At 38.4% G+C, this 25,182-nt stretch overlaps 1 protein-coding gene across 1 annotated transcript in view; it reads left to right on the top strand.

The window, feature by feature from the left end:
* Positions 1–2,917: 2,917 nt before the first annotated feature.
* LOC129238092 (uncharacterized) overlaps positions 2,918–25,182 on the top strand; it is a 93,912-nt gene continuing 71,647 nt past the window's right edge. Inside the window, exons 1-2 of the mRNA XM_054873131.1 lie at positions 2,918–3,114; positions 24,160–24,315. Coding sequence (XP_054729106.1) covers positions 2,918–3,114; positions 24,160–24,315 — 353 coding nt within the window. The remainder of the gene's footprint in view (positions 3,115–24,159; positions 24,316–25,182) is intronic.

Genomic DNA, 25,182 nt, shown 5'->3' on the forward strand with positions numbered 1-25,182 from the left:
TTATTCTTTAAATATGTATCTATAAGACAGAGAAAAGTTTGAATTAAATAAATAATTTTTTACACAGAAAAAAAAAATTGAAAATAGGCCTTTTTTTACCCGACGAAACCCATTTAACCCCTTAAGAAATATCAGGTATGCATGTTTCGGGCTGTATAAATCTCTTCCCGAGAACGCTCCAGCCAATGAGTAAAGAGAGTTCGCTTTACCTAAAAAAACATAACCTAACTGGCTTAGTAAGCTTCAGAGCATTATTTTTGTTTCATATAAAATAAATGTTTATGTAAATTCCAAGCTCTCACAGGAAAGTGGAACCCTCTATTACAGCATTTAAACAATTTAGAGAACTTACTCAATTTATTTTTTCTCGTGTATGGACCACCTTTTCTGTGATAAAACATATGTGCTTAATTGCGACGTGTTACTCTTGAGCTGCTGATCCGAGCAAAAAACTTTAAGGCTAAAATATAATTATTATACATGTCGAGGTATCGGCATCATAATAACTTAAGAGTGGCTTAAAAGTTGAGGATACACAAGGTGGTGCAAAATGAATCACCCTTTGCCAAGATATATAATTTTTATAATTTTTTTCATGGCATTCATTTTTTGAATATGATTCGGGCAAATGTCCGCCGCGGGTACGAATTACATAGTCCATTCGATCAGTCCTATTTTGTCTATTTTTGAAATAAGTCTGGGCGTGTGGCATCAACGGTGGCTTGAATATTGCAATAAATCGATTGTTAACGCTGTTTGGTAAGAACCAAATGTTTGTTAGAACCAAATGTTGTCGGTGTTTAGCTGATAAATTTTTGGAAACAAGGCTTTATAATGCTCGCTATTCACAGCAACCACGGCTTCTTCCTCATTTTGAAAGAAATAAGAACCGATGATGCCGCCAGTACTCTATGAACTTCGCAAACCGATTTTTTTCAAAGTAATGTTAAACGCTTCATGATGACCTGACAAACCTTACTGAACAGAAATGTGATCACAGTTTGCCATTCCCATCTGTCAAACCATGGTTTAGTTATCAATATCGACAGTTCTTACGCAGCTTAAAACACACCCGACACAATTTTTAAACTGTTGGCAAAACTGCATTTATTTCTAAATTCCTTTTAAAGGCTTCTGTGGTTTGATTTGCAATTTAGTGAGATTCTGCGCAAACTACGCTGCTAAAGAAAAAACAACCGCGAATCGTTATGGAACTGCTGTTCGGCATAGCGTCAATAAGCTTTTAAGCAGATTTTCCAATTCACATCGGGTACACAAAGAATTTCCCAATTCATCACTAAAATCAACAGTCATACAATAAGTGTCGGTGCACAAATACGAGTATACTACAATAATTTGCCAATAACTGGATGTGCATGGATTTTAATAGTTGTAGATTTTATTGCTATTCATACGCCCCGTTGGCGCGAGATTTTATAACTACGCATTATAAGCACACATCCGCACATATGCGAGTACACAAAACATACACGCAATGAATATAAAACTACGCATTAATTTTATTTCCTTGTCCAATTCTTCGTGCAGGAAATAAAAATTGGGAAATTTTCCAGTGAGCAGAGTGCGAAATAAAAATGAATGTGTGGCAAGGAGAAAGCGCATTGGTCAGTCGTAATATGGAACTATTCCCGAATTTATTTCGGCCACGCCCTTTTATGCTTGCACATGAGTAATAGTTTGGAGTTTTTTTGATTTTTTTGTTCAATCGAAAGCCATTTGTTTTGCTTCCACATTTATAATCGCCAACGTTTTAGTGAAATTGACTTGAACACTTTCCGCCATCAAACATTTATCACCACATAAACACGCGACAAATAACATTTGTGATAAGAGAAGGTATGGCCGTAACAATAAAAATAGCAGAAAGTAAATAAAATCATATGTACGGCCATATAAAAATATGTCGGGTATAGATTTGAGGCGCGAAATCATTGCGCACATTATTTGGATTAGATTATCAGTGAAATTAATTTTTCTCCCCACATCTTGGCCAAGTTCACCGACCAGCAATTCTCGTACCAACTTTGTATGGCCTGATTTCGTGAGAAATTGCGCGCGATTCTCTCGAGTGGCTATTGGGCTTGGTAGGCAGTTGAATCGGCAGAATACATGCAATATTCGCATAAAATAATAATAATAAAAAATATTGGTAGGGTGGGAAAGGTAAGCAGACAAACACAAAAGAAGTAACATTAAACTAGTACGAAAGCTATGAGTAGCTACTTTAAGTTATTCGGCTACAACACCGCCAACAAACGGGGCTTGAAACTCAACTACTCTTTAGAGGATTCACATATCTCTCGTATGACTTGAAAATTGGGAATTCGTAAGTGGACTAAAAGTTGTATGATGCAGTTCTGCACCAAAATATATATGGATTCAACTCCGTGTCTGGGTGTTTTTAACCCTTTCGAACCTCCTGGTACACCATATATACCACTAAATGTTTATAAAGGTCTAAATCCCAAAAATCGATGCCAAACTCAATATAAAATGTACTAAAGCAGGCTTTTTATGTTATCTAACGGTACATGGAAACATTAATTCATTTTCTCTCTCGTAGCGTGCACAGTTTTGAGTGAAATAGCGAAGGTTTCTGAAACGTCTTTGATTTTGTGCTAAAAATATTGTAAAAGAAGGTGTGAGGTGTCAAAAAAATTAATAAAATTGTATATAACAATCATTCCGTCTTCAAATGTAAGTATAATTAATGAAAATAATATTTTGATTTGTATATTCTTGAGGGGTTTTAAGACCGTGGTACTTATACGTACTAGCAGTCTTTTGTAGCGGTACATATGGGTACCAGCAGTGCTTATTTGCAATAACTAAGTGACCTCTTTTTTTATAAAGTGATACCATATCGAAAAAACTAAGGACAGATGAAATAACGGAAATGCTGCTGGATGAAATGCTGGACTCAGATGCCGAAAATGTAGAAAGTGATTTTTCCAGCGGAAGTGATGACAAGCCGGAATCGGGTTTGCAGGACGAGGAATCTAGTTCATCTTCATCGTCGAAAAGTGAACTGTCAGAAGTTGAAAACACCGTTTCGATGGATGAATTAGAAGAACCCCATCAACAACAAGGAAGGTTATGGTCTTCTCCTGAAGGAAATTTTGTTCCTAAGCATTTTGTAACTGATTATCTTGAGTGTAATATAAATCCAGGAATCCTCCGTACTTCTTCGGCAATCGAAATTTTTCATAAGCTGTTTCCTCGTAACCTATGCATGTATATCGTACAATGCACAAATGAGCGCATTGATGAATTTCGAACAGCAAAAAAACGGACTAATATTTTAAAAACTGATGTTGGAGAAATACAAATTCTCCTAAGCTGTATGTTTGTTATGTCTTATATCAAAGTTCCGGCATTGAAACATTACTGGTCAAACCATCAGTCTATCAATAATTATTCTATTTAAGCTATGTCTCGTGACCGCTATTAAGTTTTATCATCAAAATTATATTTCGCACTTCCTCAAATGCCAATAGACTGTAGCAAAACATACTATATATGTAGATGATGTTGTCGAGAGTCTGAAAAATACATTTCAGAAATACCGACAGGATAGTACTAGGCAGAGTATTGATGAATCAATGACGAAATTTAAAGGAAGATCGTTCTTAAAACAATATATGCCACTCAAGCCAGTAAAACGTGATATAAAAATGTGGCTGCGATGCGACTCTGAGACCGGGTATACATATGATTTTAATATATAGGTATAATGGAAGGGAACAAAATCAGAGCGATGGTACTTTGGGAGAACGTCTGGTTAAAAGCTTAGTAAGTACAATTAGAGAACGTGATGTGACGGTATATTTCGATAGATTTTTTCTTCTGTGAATCTACTTGAGACTCTAGAGCTCCCAACTTTAGAAATATGCATGCGAAACAGAAAAAATCGACCAGTATTAGATGCGAAATTAAAAAGAAGCGAGTCTTCATTCAGGGTAAGCACATCTGGCCTTCTTTGCGTTAAGTGGCAAGATTCAAAGGAAGTTATGGTGCTAAGCAACTGTCATAAGTCAACAATGACAACAGTTAATAAAACGTTGAAAGATGGAAAAAATATCAGTATCATGCCCTGTATCTATAAAGTTTTACCGAGAAGATATGGGAGGAGTAAATCGCGCCGACCAAATGGCAGGGATTAACGAATACGATAGGAAGTCTACAAAATGGTGGAAAAAGGTTTTCTACCGCCTACTAATGTTTTCCGCGGTAAATTCCTGGATAATTTACTACAACCTTAGAAGAGAAAAAATTCATTCCATCGAATTTCTAATAACATTAACTAAGTCATTAATAGCAGAGGGTAAGAAAACTGCAGCCGTCCGCAGATCCCAATTATCAGGTCGTTTATCTAAACGTCAGAGACAGCTGGGAAACGTATCTTTGCATTTGCCGGTGCCAATTCAAACTCGCAGATGTTGCTCCAAATGTGCGCTAGAAAAAAAGCAAACCAAAACAAACCAAAATTTTTCAGCAATGTAATATATCACTTTGATTCCATCTTGGAGCCGTCAGTGAAGACAGGGGGTACCAGCTTCGATGCAGATTTTCTCCTCCTGCCTACTTGGTAAGGTTGCCCTGGCACGGCCCTCAAACTCCAGTTTAGAGAGATATGTCCGAAGTTGAGAGAAATACGAGAGAGATTGCCTCCAGGGGCCAACCTCCTTTAACCTGATTGCACTTTGAGCAGCGGAGCTAAATTTCTCATTAGGAATATTTGTATGCAATAGTCTTCAAATTAGTTCGAATATTTTATACTATCTTAACTTGACTATCTTACTGTGTTCATCTTAACAAAATTGCACACCACACAAAGTACTAGCCATAGTAAGCTTATTTTATTATATCGAATCACAGCCTAATTGTGCATGAATATTTGCCAGTAAACCGCATACTCTATTGAGCCTTTAAGCGAGTAGAGAAATACCCATAGTTGTTGTAACATAAACCCGGTTACCTAATTAAGATCATTAATATGCGTTTAAAAGCCACCCCATAACTAACTGGCAGCGCCGGGTGTAGTACGCCGAGTAGTATTTTGTTACTAATGCACTGAGTCCACACTCAATTCATTAGGCGTACCAATTATTTCATTGCCTTAATAAATTTGCCTTTTGTGATTCCGAATAGGCTAACTCAGCAATGCATACAATGCTCGTAACTAAAATCTAATGCACCGACAGCAAATGTGCAGGCCCAGTGTGTGCATGTGTTCGTTTGTCAATTAGTTGAAGAAGTTGGTAGGTATTGGAGCAACAGGGTTAGGGTTACAGTATTTACTGCATTAATGTTTTGCATGCATTTCAATGCGAGTGTGCATAGAGAAGGATATGCGCTTGGGAAACTTGTGCAAAACATGCATAAATAATTAGCCGTAAATTCACTCAAGTAAGCATGAAGCTCTGCAATTGCAAAAGGATATAGGTGGGCATTGGTATGAATGAAAGGTGCGACACATGAACGCAAGTATGGAAAACAAGAGTGGGCATATAGGCATTTACATACTTATACTTAAACAAAAAATGTTTGGCACTAGTTTCCTTGGGGTTTAGAACCTCTACAGGTTGAGACACTTAAAATGTGGGATCCTCCAATAGTGTGAAGCACTTTAGGACAATCATGAATATTCAAAGTTCTTCTTCAATTCCCTGTCATTTCATCTGACTCAACACTGAAACTAGACCCAAGGAGCAGTTCATTTAATTCCTATGTAAAATCGGTGGCTGAGTCCCAAGATTCACATAATTTTTTTTTCAGTCAAGTAGTTTCCGAGATACCAACAAATAATAGTTTGGATTAAAAAAAAAACGTTATAATAAAAAAAAAATTCTATAATATTTAGAGAATCCATTAAAGCACCTTTCTGGTCTAGTATTCGATTTTTTTCATGTTATGATAGTTGATATTTTCAAAAATATACCTGCAAATTTCTGTATTGAAATTCCTTGTAGTTTATACGTTACGGTCTTTTAAAATGAGACTGGTTAGGAGTACGACACCGAGGTATCATCCAAGCGCGTTAATCGTGTTTTTCTCGAAAATATTTTTTCCGAGTTGAATTATAATTTTATAATCAATTTTTCTATTTTTTTTAAGAGCGCGAACGTGAAAAAAGTCCTTTTTTGTGTTTCCAATAAACAGATAAAATATCTAGAAAATTTTTTTTTGTTTGTTTGTAAATCCATATGTTTAGTGACATATCTCCTGATGTACAATCGACCGATTTTTTTTTTTTCAGGCGTACCTGAGGGTCTCAATCAGTTACGCTAGTGGCATGTGTTACGTCAGGGGAAGCAATTTTTTTTATTCTTGTCATTGAAAAAAAATTTTTGTTTTTTTTTTTTTGTAAATAAATAACTGATCTAATGAATAAAAACGATTTTCAACTGATACCGATTGTTTTTCTTCAATTCGCAAGTCTAGACCAGAAAGGTGCCTTAACTGATCAAATCGAGTGAGAGAAATTAAAGTTGCTGTCTTTTTTTGATACTTAATTTTTTTTGTCTTTTTTTCTTTATTATGAAAATTTTCAGTTTTTACAATTTTTGGAAATTGTATAAGAAATGTATAAATATTAGTTTGAAGAATTTTTTAGTGTGAAATGTCACCTTTAGAATGAGCACAAACTTTAAATTGTTTGATCGATTGAAATTAAAATTTTAATTGAAATTTGAAAAGGTCGAGCTAAGGAGCACCAGGAGATTTGGTGGCTCCTAAACCACTCAGGCTAAAAAGCGCACTGTATTTAAAACTGTGAAAAGAGGGTAGATAGTCAATGAGGGAAGGAGAAAAGTATCAGAGAAAGAGATAGGAAAGAATAGAGACAGGGATAGAGATAGTTAGTCCTGTGAGAATTTTCCAGATTCTTTGGCAAATCTGTAAATATCCTCCAGTTTTAGGGAACGAATATTACTCATTCTCATAACAGCGGGACCCAAAATTCGTAGTCTTGCTCTAGCAAAAGGCAGGATACTCACAGAAAAAATGCTCAGTGCTATCCGCCTCTTCCAAGCATGACGGGCACATTGGGTCCTCAATTATTCCAATGGTGGTCACATGCTGACCCCATGGGTTAAGTCCTGTAATGATACCGACCATCAACTGAAGGTCTTTCCTTCTAAGTTTTAGTAAAAAGTTTGACAGTTTTCTGTTCTAGACCGGACCATCGCTCTTTATGTGGATTGCCTACATAATCGCTGATCCAATTCATGATTCCTGCGGAACTGATTCCGATTATTGGCTCTGGCCCCTGTGGGGGCACCGCTGAACCACGGTTGGCCAATTCATCGGAAATGTCGTTCCCTTGAACGCCGGAGTGTACAAGCCTGTTCTGTCTTGAAGTAAGCTTCTTCTTGCATTCTTGAACAATCTTTGAGGTTTCCTTCGCGTTCTTCAGGGCCTTCAGTGCAGCCTGTCTGACACTGAGAACTCCAATCCGTTTCCCGCTCCATCTCCTCTCGATTATCCATTCGCCTACTTTCAGGATGGCAAAAACATCCATTTGGAAAATAGTTGCCATTTCCCCCATAGCATAGTGATACCTTTTACTATCGTTTAAGTACCATCCAGCTTCAGATTCTATTTCGGACCCATCGGTAAAGAAAATATTCGTCAAACCTCCCTGCATGCATTCCGGACTTCTTCTAATGGATTTCTTTATTCCCAAACTAATATTTGTAATCCTGAGTAAATGAAAATGGTTGAGTGAATCTCGCCCAAATAATGGAACACATTTTTTGCAAGTCCCAATACCTACTTGAAACAAGAAGTTATGAACGTTTTCAGCCGATGAAGTTAACAAAATATTCGCTGATGAGAATTGGTGCGTAAGAGTTTATGCCATTGCTTAAGAATTCCATGACTTTACCGATATTTTTGATGATTAGCTCACCAAAGAGTACATCATCTGCGACGTCCATATTACCAGCACAGAATAGTTGGAGCCAAAATCAAAAAAAAAAAATTCCAGGGCACAAATACACTGGGAGGCTTGCCATTGTCTGCCGAGGGACTACCACTATTAGTATTATTATTTCCGAACAAGTCTTTGAGGATTTTCTCAGATCGGTGACGGATGCTCAGTCAGAGATCTTTGCCGTTTCTCTTATCTCTGCACGGCCTCTCACTATGGTCCACTCATCGGGATGCACCACTTCGTTTTGATCTTTTATCAGTGAGAGACCACCCGCTCCTGCATTAGTGGAGGTGGAGCCCACACCCTTGCGGTCGTTCAAGAGGGTACATCATTTAATGATACCACATCTAACTTTTCTCCTGGCCATAGTTCTCCAAGGCTGCGAATGCAAGTTGTGAGAGGCTCCAAGAACAACTTTTTTCTGCATCTCTCCACCTTGACTCTTTTGTGCCGCTTGACACCATCACACAGGACTTGGTTTAATTCAAGCCTTGTTTGTTCCCTGTGAGAATGAATCTCATTATTTTCTCTTCTACTAGTAGCCACTTTCCGTTTGTGATTTTACCTTCTGCCTGACCACGGTCGATAATGGCTACTTATAGTTCCGACGGTGAGTTTAAACTTCAAAATGGTTTCTTACGCTTGTTCTCGGATCGCTGTTAATCGTCAGATCTTTGGCTCTTTGACGATGTGCCTGCTGTGTTCTTCGCTAAAGCTGCAGCTTTTGAGGTTGAAGGTCTCAAGTCGAGGACAGTCTTCGTTTCCGAAGACTTTGTTCGAGGCGTTCAACTTCGAAGGCTGTTGCAACTTTTGCAGGGGAGGGCAGTCTCGCTTGTCTTTTTTGGACTGGCTTGTTTAGAAACTTCACGTTCAACTACCGTTGTTCACAAAGCATGCTGCTTTTCTTATTTTCGGAGATTGCAAGCGTGCCTCCTCCTCAACGTCGTATACCGTGTGTCCCGTTTGCTCAGCTTCTCAAGAAACTTGACTCAGCTTTTGTACACCGTTGTACTCTTTTGTTCCCGGGTTTTGTCCACCGCAGGTCCCCACCATCCGAGTTGGTCTTTAGATAATACTGCTGAACCACTGGGATCAGACACAGACCAGAGAGCCACTTAGGCTGAGACAGACGCTTCTGGATTTACGGACACTGATCACCTACCTGGAAGTTGCTCAGCAAATGAGGAGACAATTGAGGAAGCAAACTTCCAGCTTCAGAACACGGACGGACTTGTATCTGTTTTTGTCTGACATCTCCAGTTTTGCCTCTCCTACATGGGTCATCCTTCTAAAGTACCTAAGCACTCCGTTGGCACAACCCAGCCTTTCGCAGATGCACGTATACCCAATCATCAACGTCAAAGTCCGGGTCGAGGATTTTATTTGGAATTTATTTTACCTGTTAAGCCGTCCTGCTGAAATCATGACTCATATCTTTAACTTCGGCTCACAAAAATTTGACAATTTTGTCTCTGGAATGACGTCTACAACTAAGTATACGAAAAAATAGGCGACCACCCTAAAATCTTTAATACGCTGTAGCCCTCTGGATGCTCAGATAAAGATGTACTCCTTTGCTGAATCCCAGGTCTGCATGGGAATATAGCTTGAACCGATGTTGCATTGCTTTCCAACTATCGAAAAGTATGGCAGACTTCATATCACTAATGAAGGATAGCAAACTCGTACTCAAAAAACTGCGATGCTACTAAACTCGTTAGGGAGTCTCTTTCAAAGTCTATAGAAAGCGGATGTGCATACTTTTTTTCCTATGGGAATTTTTTTTTTTATGAATACCCCTAATCTCCCTTCATCAACGACTTTGTGTGATAAGCCCGACGCCTTCCTTGTTTCTATGCATTTCGATTTTTGTTTTTCAAGCTCTTGAGTAAACTAAAAAAATATTAAAATCCTTTAGAAAAGAAACCCATAAATAACAATAACAAAAAATTTACTTAAAGAAGTAATATTTGACTTAAACAATCAACACCCCTTCAGCGAGTTACCGGTGCCGCCAGTGTAGCTATGCAAACTATTTAAAAGCTAAAACATGTTGGCCACATTAGTTGTGGGTTTGTTTGCTTGTGTATTATGACTGCCCAAACAAGCCCACTGTGCATATTTAAACAAATAAACTGACAAAACGTTGCCACGAAATTCACAATAAACCTAACTTCACCTACTTCCTGCAAAAGGACACATGGCCAACTTGTTTGCGGTATATCCTACTTCCTGCTCTTAATCCCTTATCTTTGCTGCAGTTTCATTTTCCTTGGGGCAAATTCTATAAGCCTGCATTGGCACAAGTTTCAAAGTGGTTTGCCAGTTGTTATTGTGTGGAGGAGCTCATGTTTAGTTTGTAACTAAGTTACAGATGAAACTGCCATAAAACGACAACAATAACTTACACAACAACAACAACCACAAAAAACAATGAGCCAAACTACACGGCAGCTAAATAACTTGAAATAATAACATTCTATTGCATACATTTAGGCAATTACTAAGGCTGACGATTGCACTATGGTCATGTGGCTTACACAAAGTATAGGGTGTTTCAATTACAGGTACATATTATCCTATATTCCAACGCTACCAATTTTCTCGCTCTGATCTTAGTAAGTTCGTCTAAATAAACTTTGGTAGTGAATTTCGCTACAGGAAAAACTAAACTAAACTTTTTCTATCATTTGCCACGTCATAGGGGATTCGGCAGCCGAAATATGCGCAATAATTTTATATATATTTACACACTCGTCCAATCAGCCCTTGTTCAGATGACAAAGATACGCCATGAGCGAAGACTACGTAGATTTTTGTTTTGTTTTTTTGTATTAGGTGCGCAACTAAGTTCCCGCTGTTTGTCAATAGATGCCGCCATCAGTGTGTGCTAGTCGGTAGATGCTGCTTTAAGCGAAACAACGTGCCGAGATTGGTTTCGTCGCTTCAGACGGTAATTTTATTGCTGACGACCGTCCGCGTAAAGGAAGGCCAAAAACCTTCGGAGACGCTGAATTGGAGGCATTGCTCAATGAGGATCCGTGTCATTTGCAGGAATAGCTTGCTTCAGTATTAGGAGTTACTCGGCAATCCATTTCCAAACGATTGCATGTTTTGGGAATGATTCAGAAACAGGGCACTTGGGTTCCGTATGAGTTAAAAACAAGGGATGTTGAACGTCGTTTTTTCGCCTGTGAGCAACTTCTCCAGCCGCAAAAAAGGAAGGGTGTTCTTTATCGCGTCGTGACGGTTGATGAAAAATGGCAATCCAAAGAAAAGAAAGTCATGGGGAGTGCCCGGTCATGCTTCTCCATCGTCGCCTCGGCCGAATATTCACGCTGCGAAGGTTATGCGATGTATTTGGTGGCACCAAGTTGGTGTTATTTATTATGAACTGTTAAAACCAAGCGAAATCATCACTGGGGATCGGTATCGACTTCAATTGATGCGATTGAGCAAAGCACTGCGCGAGAAGCGGCCGCAATACGCGGAGAGGCATGAGAAAGTGTTTCTAAGGCATGACAACGCTCGGCTTCACGTTGCCAAACTCGTAAAAATCTACCTGAAAACACTGAAATGGGAAATCCTACCCCACCCGCCATATTCTCCAGATATTGTGCCATCCGATTATCCCCTGTTCCGATCGATGGCACATGGTCTAGCTGACCAGCAGTTGCATTCATATGAAGACATAAAATAATGGCTTGATCCGTGGATAGCCTCAAAAGATGAACAGTTTTACCGCGACGGTATACGGGATCTACCAAAAAGATGGGGAAAAGTAGTAGCCACAGATGGGCAATACGTTCAATGGTTCACTTGTAACCATTTTTTCAGAATAAAATTGTATATTCATCAAAAAAGAGCGAGAACTTTGTTGCGCACCTAATATATCATCAACACAATCTTAGTTTTTCCGTAAACAAACCGCTTCGTGATCCCAGTTACGTAAGCTCCTCAGCTGATTTTGTCAAATTCACTGAGAGTCAGTTAACGGTCTGATATTGGGTACACCTGTAAACATCTTTTCACCACGGGTATTATTGAGTATTATTTGGTCATATAACTTTTTTGTGCAGTGAAACTTCTTCTCGAGTTTTGTTAGAAAATCGGAGTGAGATGCAGCTATTGACAAAAACTGAGTATATACGCAGGATGTAAGAGTTTAATGTAGTCTTTGAAGTAGTGGCATACTTGCTTGAAAATGCTGCTGGATGCCATTATATATTTATAATTGGCGCGTACACCCTTTCTCGGTGTTTGGCCGAGCACCTCCTCCTATTTGTGGCGTGCGTCTTGTTGTGGTTCCAGAAATGGAGGGGCCTACAGTTTCAAGCCGACTCCGACCGGCAGATATTTTTATGAGGACCTTTTTCATGACAGAAATACACTCGGAGGTTTGCCATCTCGTGCCGAGGGGCGACAGAAAAACTTTTTTCTTCGTTCTGGTGTTTCACCGAAATTCGAACCCACGTTCGGCTACGGCGGCCACCTGGATGCCATTGCGGTTATATAATAATGAGTACCGACATTTTCATTGACTGCTTTCAGCAGGTTGGAGCTCTATTATAACGCTGCTCATCTGACAAAGTTTACTAGGTTCGGTTTAATCATATTTTACGAGCTGGTTTTGCGATGTCAATTGGCTGCCTCGGAACTGCAACCATTTCAAAACGCTTTGTTTTTTTTTTGTTGTAATTGTTGTAAATACTGCTATTTTGAGGTTAGCCCGGAAACAATTCAGACTCACACAGCTAATATTGTTTGAGCGCTTCCAGCCATAAAATGGGGCTACAGCTGGGTGATTGAAGCTTTTTAATATCGAACATTCTTTGCGTAGCTAAATGTACGATTTTTTGCTGCACACAGACGTGTGCGTAATTTGGCTGCACCAAATTAAGGATACGAGTCGATGTTGGGTCCTCGGACCGTATGTATGTGAATCTAAGATACTAGCAGCGTGTCTTCCATTTATCACTACATGATCGATCTGGCTCCGCGTTTTTCGTTGTGGAGACAGCCACGTAGTTCGGTGTATCTTCTCATGCTCGAATCGGGTGCTACAGACTACCATGTTTCGGGCCGCGGCGAAGTCGATCAGTTCTTGTTTTTATTGTGGAAGATTATTACGTGGCGCGCCCCAAATACAGCGCAGAACCAACTATCCTGGGTTGCTTCACCTTCTCGCATTAGCTCGCTCTCGAACGGCTGTTCGGAAGCTATCCAGAGGATACTTGGGTTAAGCCTGGAAGTTGTGAGCTGCTTGGATCGAATGCAGAAGAATTGTCCTGGCCACTCCCAAGTGAATGGCAGGCAGGTACCTTCCTCCGGAACCATCCCCCTAAATTGAAAACCTATTTCTATTGATTTTGCCACCACAACTGCTGAGACGTGAGTTGGTGTTTTGTCGTGATGAAAAAGGAAAATCATTCCACTTTCTCGCTTCAAACGAAAGCCAAACACAAACAAATGTACCGGACCGGCTAAAACTCTGCGTGAGAAGCTACTAACTAAACATAAACTGGATACGTGCCCGTAGTGCCATCGCTCTGAATTTGCACGGAACTTTTCAAACTATCCTCGTATAAATTTCCATTGGGACCACCCTGTACACACGCACACATGCATATCTACAAGTACATGCAAGTAACAGTTACTCATTTGGAAAGTGGTCGATCTGCCAATAGACAGGTTGCAGCTATTTTGTGCCACTCTGTACATTGTTTTTTTTTTTTGTATTTTTGCTATAACAGTTACTGTTGTTACTGAATAATATTCTGTCCAAATCGAACTGCCTTGCACATATACATATGCACATACTTGTATGAGCTTGTTGAAGTTCTTACACTGCCTAGTGTTTTTTTTTTGTACACTTTGCCATTAAATTCACGACACACTTCCGCACACATCTTTGGCAAAACTATCATCGAGCAGAATAATACTGTAAAATAAATTCCGCAAAAGTACAAGGAAAAATTGAAAATGTAGCAAAAACTGAAAATGCTGCAACAACAGAAATTGGTTTAACCAAGTTGCAGGCGAACAATAGCAGCGTACATTTTGCGGCAGATTGAAGTGACAGCTCTTAAAAAAAATTAATTTTCTAAAAAACAGAAAACTCATTTTACGAATATACAGAACACACGAAAAGTTCAAGTGTATTTTCAGTTACAAAGTCAGCTATCTATCTGTATATATAAATGCGAATGTCTGTACTCTGTTACTCAATACCGCCTAAACTACACAACGGAATAATGCAAAAATGCGCATGATTATGTAGTTTTCCCCGCGGAAGTCAATAGGCATATTTTTATTCACAAATGCATTGTTAATTTTGCAATAACATTTCGCAAGCGTCGACCAATGAAGGACTATTTGACGTTGGCGACAGCGGTCGGTAAATGATCGTCGACGAGGTTGAGATGACGCATGGTAAATTTACTTTGGACGTTTATCCTATCGTGATCGATCCGTAATCGTGTGTCGACTGTCAACTGTAAATATTTTAAAATATATTAGGTAAAACTGTGCATTTTGATTGCTTTGGTAAGTATATTACTTATTTACTATATGATGCAAACATTTTTTTTGCTAACTGCCAACGACATTTCTATTTCGCCATTGGAATTCCAATATTCTATATAGCAAGATTTGTATTATTAAGCAAGATTTTGGATATCACATCTTACATAATATGCCTCTAAAAAGGAAAACGTCACTGACAAGATATACTTAAAAATCACAACAAATGAGAGAATTGAGAACAAACGAAACCCAGCAACAACGTGAGCAAAGACTTTCGGACGACGCAATAAGAAGGAGGACATTTCAGAATGCTGAAACAGAAGAACAACATGGAAATAGGTTAAGTCAGGAAAGGGAGCGAATACAGAAAATAAGTGATGATGAAACTACACAACGGTGCCATGCGCGAATGGAACGTGACCGTACAGCAAGACTTAGATCTCGGAAGGGTTTGAATTTCGGTATTCAAGAAGAAGCATTCAATTACCATCCTGCAATCGACTACCATTCACACTCAAAAATTAGTATTAGTAACATGGACGTCATTTGCTCTCACTGTCATATACGAAAATTTAAAAATGAAAAGGCAGGAAGGTGTTGCTGCAGCGGTAATGTTTCTTTGGCATCACTACGAGAGCCACCTGAGCCACTTAATCGTTTGACATGCAGAACAAATGTCGAATCAAAACTTTTCCTACAGAACTTACGGAAGTACAACTCTTGCTTCCAGTTGGCATTCTTTGGCGCAACGAAAGTCGTTACAGAAGCAGGCTACATGCCTACATTCAAAATTCAGGGTCTGGCTTATCATAAAGCAGGTTCGCTGTTACCTGATGCTGATAAAGATCCACAATTTATTCAAATATAATATATTTTACAGGTAATAGTGACGCTCAGATAGATCAACGATGTAACATCGTCCCAGGCGTTGATCGTGGAATTGTTGGTGAATTACAAGTTATGCTACACGAAAGGAATAATTTGATACTAATCTTGAAAAACTCTCTCGACATAATGCCAACTGATGAATATAAAATTATCATCAAAGCAGACAGTACGCCAACAGGTGAACACGAACGACATTTTAACGCTCCTACGTCGAACGAACTTGCCATTATTATTGTTGGCAATGAGTTTGACAAAAGAGATATCGTTTTGCACAAGCGGACTAACGAGTTGCAGCGCATATCTGAAACATGCGATCTTACGACGTTTTTCAATCTCCGTTGCTATTTTGGAACGGTCGAGATGGATATCATTTCAATCTAATGCAATTAACCCCCTCACTAAAGCGCCAACCAATACAAAAGTGTCAGCAGTGAATTTTTACGCATACTAAATAATGATATGAGAAGGGAGGGATTATCTTCTACGTTGCGGACGATTATTTCAACAATTTTTGGTTGACATGTACATATGCCAAATCGCGTCTTTTATTTCTAAGATTAAATCAGAAAAGCTTCGAGCTGAAGAGTATACCCACCTTCAAGACGCAATATTAAACGAACGAAATGTAGAAGATATTGGGAAAATGGTAATTTTAAATTCGTCCTTCACAGCAGCCCCAGACATATGCATGAATATACGCAGCACGCTATGACATATGTTCGAAGTTATGGACGCCCGGACTTATTCATCACCTTTACTTGCAATCCAAAATGGGCAGAAATCGAATCGCTTTTGCTTCCGGGACAAACTGCTGCAGACAGACATGATTTAACCGCTAGAGTATTCAAACAGAAGCTTACTAAATTAATGGATGCATTAGTGAAATTAAAAATATACGGTGAAGTTCGTTGCTACATGTATTCAATTGACTGCCTCATGCACATATAGATATTAATATGGCTCAAAGAAAAAATCCATTCAGAACAAATAGACAAGATCATTTCAGCAGAAATACCAGACAAGGAAACCGACCCTCTTCTATTTCAAATAATCACCACAAGTATTATTCATGGTCCATGCGAATTACTCAATCCTACTCAATGTATGAAAGATGGACAGTGCGCAAAAAGGTTTCCACGTCCTTTCACACTTGAGACTCAAACTGGCCAGGATGGATTATACTTATACTTATACTTATACTTATACTTATACTTATACTTATACTTATACTTATACTTATACTTATACTTATACTTATACTTATACTTATACTTATACTTATACTTATACTTATACTTATACTTATACTTATACTTATACTTATACTTATACTTATACTTATACTTATACTTATACTTATACTTATACTTATACTTATACTTATACTTATACTTATACTTATACTTATACTTATACTTATACTTATACTTATACTTATACTTATACTTATACTTATACTTATACTTATACTTATACTTATACTTATACTTATACTTATACTTATACTTATACTTATACTTATACTTATACTTATACTTATACTTATACTTATACTTATACTTATACTTATACTTATACTTATACTTATACTTATACTTATACTTATACTTATACTTATACTTATACTTATACTTATACTTATACTTATACTTATACTTATACTTATACTTATACTTATACTTATACTTATACTTATACTTATACTTATACTTATACTTATACTTATACTTATACTTATACTTATACTTATACTTATACTTATACTTATACTTATACTTATACTTATACTTATACTTATACTTATACTTATACTTATACTTATACTTATACTTATACTTATACTTATACTTATACTTATACTTATACTTATACTTATACTTATACTTATACTTATACTTATACTTATACTTATACTTATACTTATACTTATACTTATACTTATACTTATACTTATACTTATACTTATACTTATACTTATACTTATACTTATACTTATACTTATACTTATACTTATACTTATACTTATACTTATACTTATACTTATACTTATACTTATACTTATACTTATACTTATACTTATACTTATACTTATATTTATACTTATACTTAAACTTATATACTTTCCATTTACGATGTTTTCTGATACATTGAAGTGTAGCATTCAATGAAGAGAAATTTCTTTTTCATGGTGCTTCGCTTATTATCTACAAGCAATGCAACAAAGATATGCGGCAGAAAGATGACCACATGCCAGCGCTTATTTTTTACTACGCTGTTTCGATTTTTACTCCTTTCTTCTACTTCGCTACAACTCTCGCAACTTTTCAACATCGAGAAAGTTGTCAATATTATGTAAAAAATGTTTTCTAAAAATGTAAGTAGTAAAGTAGAGTTGTTTCCAAGCTTAAGGATTCTTTTCGAGAGAAATTTCCCAACTCACTCCACATAACTTCTGTCAATCCAAATTGACACCAGTATATCACCCTGCGTGGCTGCTATCGCTCAATTGTTCGTTTTCTTTATCTGAAGTATAGGGTCCGGCACCCGAAGCGTAACCAACTTCAGAGCGCTTGGCATCAGCTGTCTTTTAGTTGGCTAAATGACTGTCCAGAGTATTATTTCCCATCTTGCCGAGAATAAACGCGAAGGAAGAAAATCAATAATGGATTTCAAACGTAATGGTGTGATTGCATTATATTTGGCTGGGAAATCACAAGCCGCGATTGTTCTTGAGTTCGAGCACCTTAAAGTAAATAAAGTTTTTGTTTATCGCACCATTACTCGTTACAATGACACTGGTAGCATCGCGAAACGTCATGGAGGTGGTCATCAAAAGACTGCAACGTCATGAGAAATGCTTTAAAAAGTGAAGATGCAATTTGAGCGAAATCCCCGACGAAGTGCCAATCAAATGGCGAAAGAACTGAAAATATATGACCATAGCAACCGCCGCATACTGAAAAATGATCTCAAACTCAAGCCTTATAAGATCCAAAAGGCGCATGATCTCACACCCTCACACCAAAGCAGCAACAAGTCAGACTTGAGAGAGCGAAGGAGTTGCTTCGCTTGGCCGAAAGCGGTCAATTTCCGAACATTGTGTTTTCTGACGACACATTTTTCCTAATTTAGCAATTCGCAAACTCCCAAACGATAGAGTTTATCTGACCTACCCCTTCATACCAGAATTTGAGTCATTGATTGGCTCCACAAAAGCAGTACCCGCCACAGATAATGGTTTGGGCCGCTGGAACCACAGATGTGCGCTCTCCAATCGTTTTCATCGAGCCTGGCGTCAAGGTAAATTCGAAATATTATAGGGAAAGTATTCTGAAGGTTGCTTTGAAGACGTGGGCAGACAATCATTGCAGTGGCAGACGATGGACGTTTCAACAGGACCCGGCACCGTGGCACCATCTCACAAAGCTCGAGTGAATCAAAAATGGCTAAAAACCACTTTGCGAGTTTCATAATGTCCACACAGTGGCTCAGCAATTCACCAGACGCGAATCCGATGGATTATTCTCTGTGGGCCCTTTTGAAGAGCAATGTCCGAACTAAAAGATTCACCAGTCTCGAGGCGCTGAAAAAAGCCATTGTCCGCGGGTGGGCAAAAATACCTTCAAGTAATTATTTCTAAGCTCTCCATCCCGTGTCGTATAAAAAATGTATTTTCCAGGCATTGAAAATTTCCTTTGTGTGGGCTTTGGTGAAGCCGCAGAAAAATTCCATGGAATTTTGTTGTAGCGCCTGATTTCGTTAGTTAGTCGCCTATTCATGAGCTTCATGTCACGGTACCCGGCATAGCAAAACTATAAGTAGGAACATTTTTTAAAACAACTTTAAAAAATTTTTCGGAAAAACACTTTTAGTTTTTGTTCAAAAATTTTGGAAAAAAATTTTATTTTTTTTGGACTTTTACTATATTTTATCAAAATAAAAAAAGTTAAAACAATTTGGCCTTAAAACTAAGAAAAAATTCAGCATCGAATAAATTTCAAAATTATAAATTTTTTTAAAAATTCTTTCACTTTAGATACTTCTTTTTGAACTCAAACCAAAACAGTTTTCGCAAATATTGAAGATCTTGTCTAAAATACTTAGATCACTTGAACATGGAATCGGTCTAAGCTCGTTGCAGGCCTTGAGATACTGTGAAAATCTGGTATCTGATTGATTTGCAAATTCATCGAATTCAAAGGGCGCACTTAGAAGGTCCTAATAATTAACTAATGAAGTACTGCAGCCTATCATAAAAAGCGTGATATCCTTTATTTTATGTGGATTGAAACTACAAATTACATTTAAGTTAATTCCTAACTACGGGAACGCATCTATCCAAGCGAATCGCGTAACTGGTATATAAAAAATAAAAATTTATGCATAAAATAGAACAAAACAAAAACTGTGAAAAATACCATAACTATTATCAATAAAAACAAATACAAATATAAAATAAAACTTTCAATGAGAAAAGTTCGCAGTAATGGGAAAATAGAAATTAAGATGAAGTAGAAAACAACAAGCAAAAAGTGCCATTTCAAATGTCAATGGGGTTTATTTGATAAACTAAGAATAAAATGGAATGCGACAAAAGCAGAAAAACGGAGAATAAGTTGCAGTACATAGCCGTAGGTTCAGTACTGATATTGAGACATTCACTATACTCGTACACTCACATTGTCCGGGAACCACAGATACATACACATGTACATCTGCACTTGAACTCTGCAGCCTTTTGCTTGCAATGTGGTCAAACTTTCTTTGGTTTTACTAAACTTTGACTTGTCCACTTCCATCCATATTTGGTGTTGCATTCAACAACAGTACTTTGAATATTCAACTACACTAAAGTGTTATGTGAAAGTAATTGCAAATGTTGTTACTTTGGCAGTGTGCTGACACATGTACATATGTATGTGGGGACAAACTTATAAATACAATATAAGGTTTATCCTGAACAATAATACAGTGAAGTATCATTGATGTGGGCAGCGTAGTAATTCGGACGCTGAAATATTTTCAACTTCAGACTTTGTATTACCGACAGCCTGTCTTCTTTCCATGGACTTCTTAAATTTCGGCATCCTTTGTATGCCTTCGATAAACTCATATCGCTACTGGTTCCATAATTTGCAGTATTCTGCGTCGTTAATGCGCAAAGGTCAACGCATATAGCGAAGAAACTTCATTCGAACGTCCCAAGGCCATCGCATTCAACGCTTTTTTTTTTGTTTTTTCTGACATCCAAGCATAATTGCATTACACCGAGGTAGAGACTTGATTGTGCCTATTGGACCACAATTGGAACCTGCGTTTAGGCCCTCTGCCTAATACATCAGGTAATACATCGAATATAGTCGTCCAGTCTTGTCAATTTCTTTCACTGTAGGTACTATCAAAAGGAACATCAAAAATGCGGTATTGACCATGAAATTGGTATTGCTCTTATCACTGTATGATTTACTGTAGTCGTAATTGATAAACTCAGACGTCTAGGATTGTCATCAGTTCACCTTTTGCTGACCTCTACTGCAACTCTTCCTGCATGCCGCATCTCACACTCGCTTGTATGCCAAACGCCAGAGTCAACTCCTCGCGCCTTCTTGCGAACAGTGGAATAGATCAGACTTCGCGTCTTCGAGCTCTTCAAGGCAGATTGGGCAATATGGTGAAGCAGCCAGACCAAATCTGTGCAAAATCTGTGCTTTTGAAGCATCCATGTCCAGTTAGCAACTGTGCTAGGTAAAAGTGAGCCTCTCCAAATATACATTACAACCATATCTCGGCGTTCGGGATGAGCTCGTGTGTTCAGCGACCACTAGATTATGAGTCCCATCTTCGTTGACATTCATTAAGCGTTGAGCTTCGTTGCTCTTGTTTCTGCCCCCTTGAAGGTATTTTATCTAATCTGTCAAAGAGGTGATGTAAGTTGCGTGCTCGGATATCCAAGGGTATTTTTCCGGCAATAACACTTGTCGCGTTAGAGCTTTTGCGCTCGCTGCAACCGCGTACTCTTTAAAAGTCACGAGTGAGTTGATCATGACCCCCTGATATGATACTTAAGCGCAGGTTTGGACTGAATGTCAAGGCTCCCGACATTGGTGGTTAAGTTCTCCCTCCTCCGTCTGGTCAGTAGGACTGTTTCCATTTTCTTCTGGAGTTTCGCTTTGTAGAGCCAACAACAACAATCGCAATGTCGTCAGCATATCTTACTAGCGTTGCATTCATAGGAAGCTCCAAGCTCATACATCCAATGCATATGTTCCGGTTCGTTCATAACTCTGTGCTGTATATTAGGACGGATGTCATGAGAGTCTTATAAAGTATGATTTGTGCTTTGTCCACAGAGGACTTTACTGCTCAGTTGCCTACTTAATCTGAGGAAGCTAGTAAGTGCAGAGATATTCTCAGTGACACTTCAACTGACACGACTCTCAGTTCCCTTCCCCGGGAGTACTGCATGCTCGAGCAATGGAGCAACATTTCTGGTTCTTTAGGTACCGCCATCAAAAAGAAATCCGATTTCGGCCAGTCCGAAAAAACAGTTGCTACGACAAGGAATGTTATGCTGCCGCAGAAAGAAAGGATGCTGCCTATAGAATCACGCTGCGATCGGACGCAACGCGAGCCATGTGGGATCGCTACCGTAAGCTTAAAAAGACGTACTATCAGAAGGAAGGCATGAGAGGCCGAATTACGTGAGTGCAAGGAGCTGGAGATGCTGGGCAAAAGAAAAAACGCCAAAAATTCTACCAGAAGGCTTGCCTTCTTGCGGAAAGTTTCAAGACCGGGTGCTTTTCTGTAAGAAAGAAGACGACGATCAGGGAACTGACATCCAGAGCAATCTTAAATTATGGAGCGAACACTTCTCGAACATGTTAAATAGTGACAGCTGCGAATGCCGCAGAGAATATGAAGATCCCGATACCCCAAATCGTAGACGACGCAACTGTCGTTCCACTACCCGACCATGACGAGGTGAGAATAGTGCCGCTAAAGAACAACAAAGGAGCGTGAGCCTGCCACCGAGTTCGACTAACTCAGCCGGCAGGCCGGTGGCGAGACGCTGGAAAATATGGTCGAATGAAAATATTGCCTGCCGATTGGAATTTAAGTGTGCTCTACCTAATCCACCAGAAGGGTGATTCTGCAATCTATGCCAATTACAGTGAGATTATATATCTATATATATATATATATATATATCTATATATATATATATATAATTGGTGACACACCCTTTCTGAGTGTTTGACCAATCCCCTCCTCCTATTTGTGGTGTGCGTCTTGATGTTGTTCCACAAATGGAGGGACCTACAGTTTCAAGCCGACTCCGAGCGGCAGAAATTTTTTATGAGGAGATTTTTCAGGGCAGAAATGCACTCAGAGATTTGCCATTGCCTGCCGAGAGGCGACCGTTATTAGAAAAAACTTTTTCTTCATTTTGGTCTTTCACCAAGATTCGAACCTATGTTCCCTCTGAATTCCGAATGGTAGTCACGCACCAATCCACTCGGCTACGGTGGTTGCGGTTGGGATCAGTCTTCTAAGTATCACCTACAAAGTTCTAGCGAGCATATTAAGTGAAAGGGTGAAGCCCGCCATCAACCAATTCACTAGACCCTATCAGTGTGGCTTTAGACCCAGATATTCACAATACGGCAGACATAAACGAGTAGACATATTCAGAATTTCGTCAACAATAAGCAGTCACTGCCCTTTGGGAGACCATACCAGGAAGATGGGGTGGCCGTACATAAACCATAGACATATAAGCTGCAAACAAGAATAATCTTTCACTAACTGTGTGAGTGCCCAAGTCTGAGGGCTCTACGAAATAGAATGGTGGGGGAATTCTCTGTGGATACCTTGAAAGAAATTGCAGAAAAGAATAGTTGACACTGGCAAATTCATGGTCGAATTAAGATGGTTTGACTAGGTTCTAGGCCTGTGGTAGGACAAGTGGAATATCAAAATGGCATCTTTTGTGCTAATTTGATCTGGGCTGATGCATTCAGACAACATCTTAATGAGAGTTACTAATAAATGATGCCGAGATAATTTGCTAGTAAATATTTTGAGATTTCTGGGAACATTAGAGTCCGGTCATCCCTCGGAGCGATACTATATTCTCAGGCACTTCTTGCGAAGAAGTGAACATGGAAATTATACTCAGTAGACATGGCCTGTAAGAGCAATAACTTTTTTTTAATCTGGCTTTATCAGGCGTTTGGAGTCAGCATAAAGTCTTTCCACTTGCAGAACACGATTTTTTCACGTCATATCAGGCACTGCCCGACTACCATGTAATTGTTCATTTAATCGAGATTATACTGTATCTGCATTGTTGTAGTGAGTATTCAAACTATTTAATATGTAGTAGAACATGCGGAAAATTGAGAAAACTCTTCTAAATCTTGTATGCCCGCAAAAGGACAATTCTCATTTAATTCCAACAACGAATACTCAGGTTAGATTAGGTAAGGTGGGTACTCCGACAGCGATACACTTACAGATAAGTGCAGAATATCTGCCAAACAACCAACGCTTAGATTTCAGTAACATTCCAGAAGGCAATTTCAGCAAACTTTGTAAATAGTTTGCCGTGAATTAGTGGTGAGGAGATGAAGACAGAGATGTTTGGTCGACCAGCTGCGTAGCTGAGACATGATGTCAGAGAAAAATGTATCGACCAATGCTATTGCAGTTAATTTTCTACTCTGTTCTTCTTTTTCTTATTTCCTATTTTCTTATTTTCTATTTTGTTATTGCTGTTGGGCTTGCAGCTGCACTATATTCACTGACCACAAGCCACGTTGGTGCAATGTCTTTCAAACTTTATTGGTTGCAATTGCAAATGACACAGCTGTAACCACAACAGCAACACTAACAACAATGACTGCAACAACAACACCTACGCCAAACAATTTACAACAGCGTCGGCAAGTAAATAAATAGCATAAGTCTATATATAATCAGATTGCTGAAAGCCCAATATAAGAGAATGAGGAGTGGCGGGCAAAGCAGATTGTTTAGTTGTGGGGCAGGCGAAAGTAATGCAGGCATTTTGTAAGAACTAAGGCAGGCAGGAAAAGGCAAATAAATGCAATAAAGGAGAAGAACTTTCAGTAGTGGTCAATTATATACTTTTAATATATAAAAACTGGATTCTTCAACTTCCTAACATTTTCCAAATTGCTCCAATCATTTGAATCAGGGTAATATTTGTTTCACAGTGAGATGGGATACCATCAATAGCGTCACTTTAGTCTATAGCAGAATTATGCGAAGCTTTCTGCGGGCACATATCAAAGGACAAGTGTCGTGATCTTTACTGCAGCAATCGGTATTCATTTTTATTGCTGATAATATTTAACTAAACAAAATTTTAATCTTAACTTATTTTCAAAATTTATCTAATAATCGAAACGATGCCTGATTTTTGCACCAGGTAGCTCCAACACCCTTATGGGATATCTAATTACAGTTTGGCTTCGGCTAAATAAATTAAAAGTAAATAGTACGAAGTTTCATCAAAATTGTAAAAAGGTATTTAAAAAGGGTTTTAGCTTACAGGCTTCTCTCGCACTTGCCTTTTACCAAAGCCACACGACTGCGAAATTTCATCAAAATCTATTAAAATTTGGCTTATGTTTCCGTATGATTTTCTGTTACGCTGCAAACTAAGTGAGCTGCTTAAAAGTTTCGATCCGAGAAGTGCTTAAAACCTCTTCTATGTGAGCCGATACGCGAGAGCTCGCTTTGTCTTGATGAAGGATGATTCGTCTTCTGTGGTTGGTTTTCCTTAA

The sequence above is a fragment of the Anastrepha obliqua genome, chromosome 2 (assembly GCF_027943255.1).
Source record: "Anastrepha obliqua isolate idAnaObli1 chromosome 2, idAnaObli1_1.0, whole genome shotgun sequence".
NCBI classification, from domain to species: Eukaryota; Metazoa; Arthropoda; class Insecta; order Diptera; family Tephritidae; genus Anastrepha; species Anastrepha obliqua.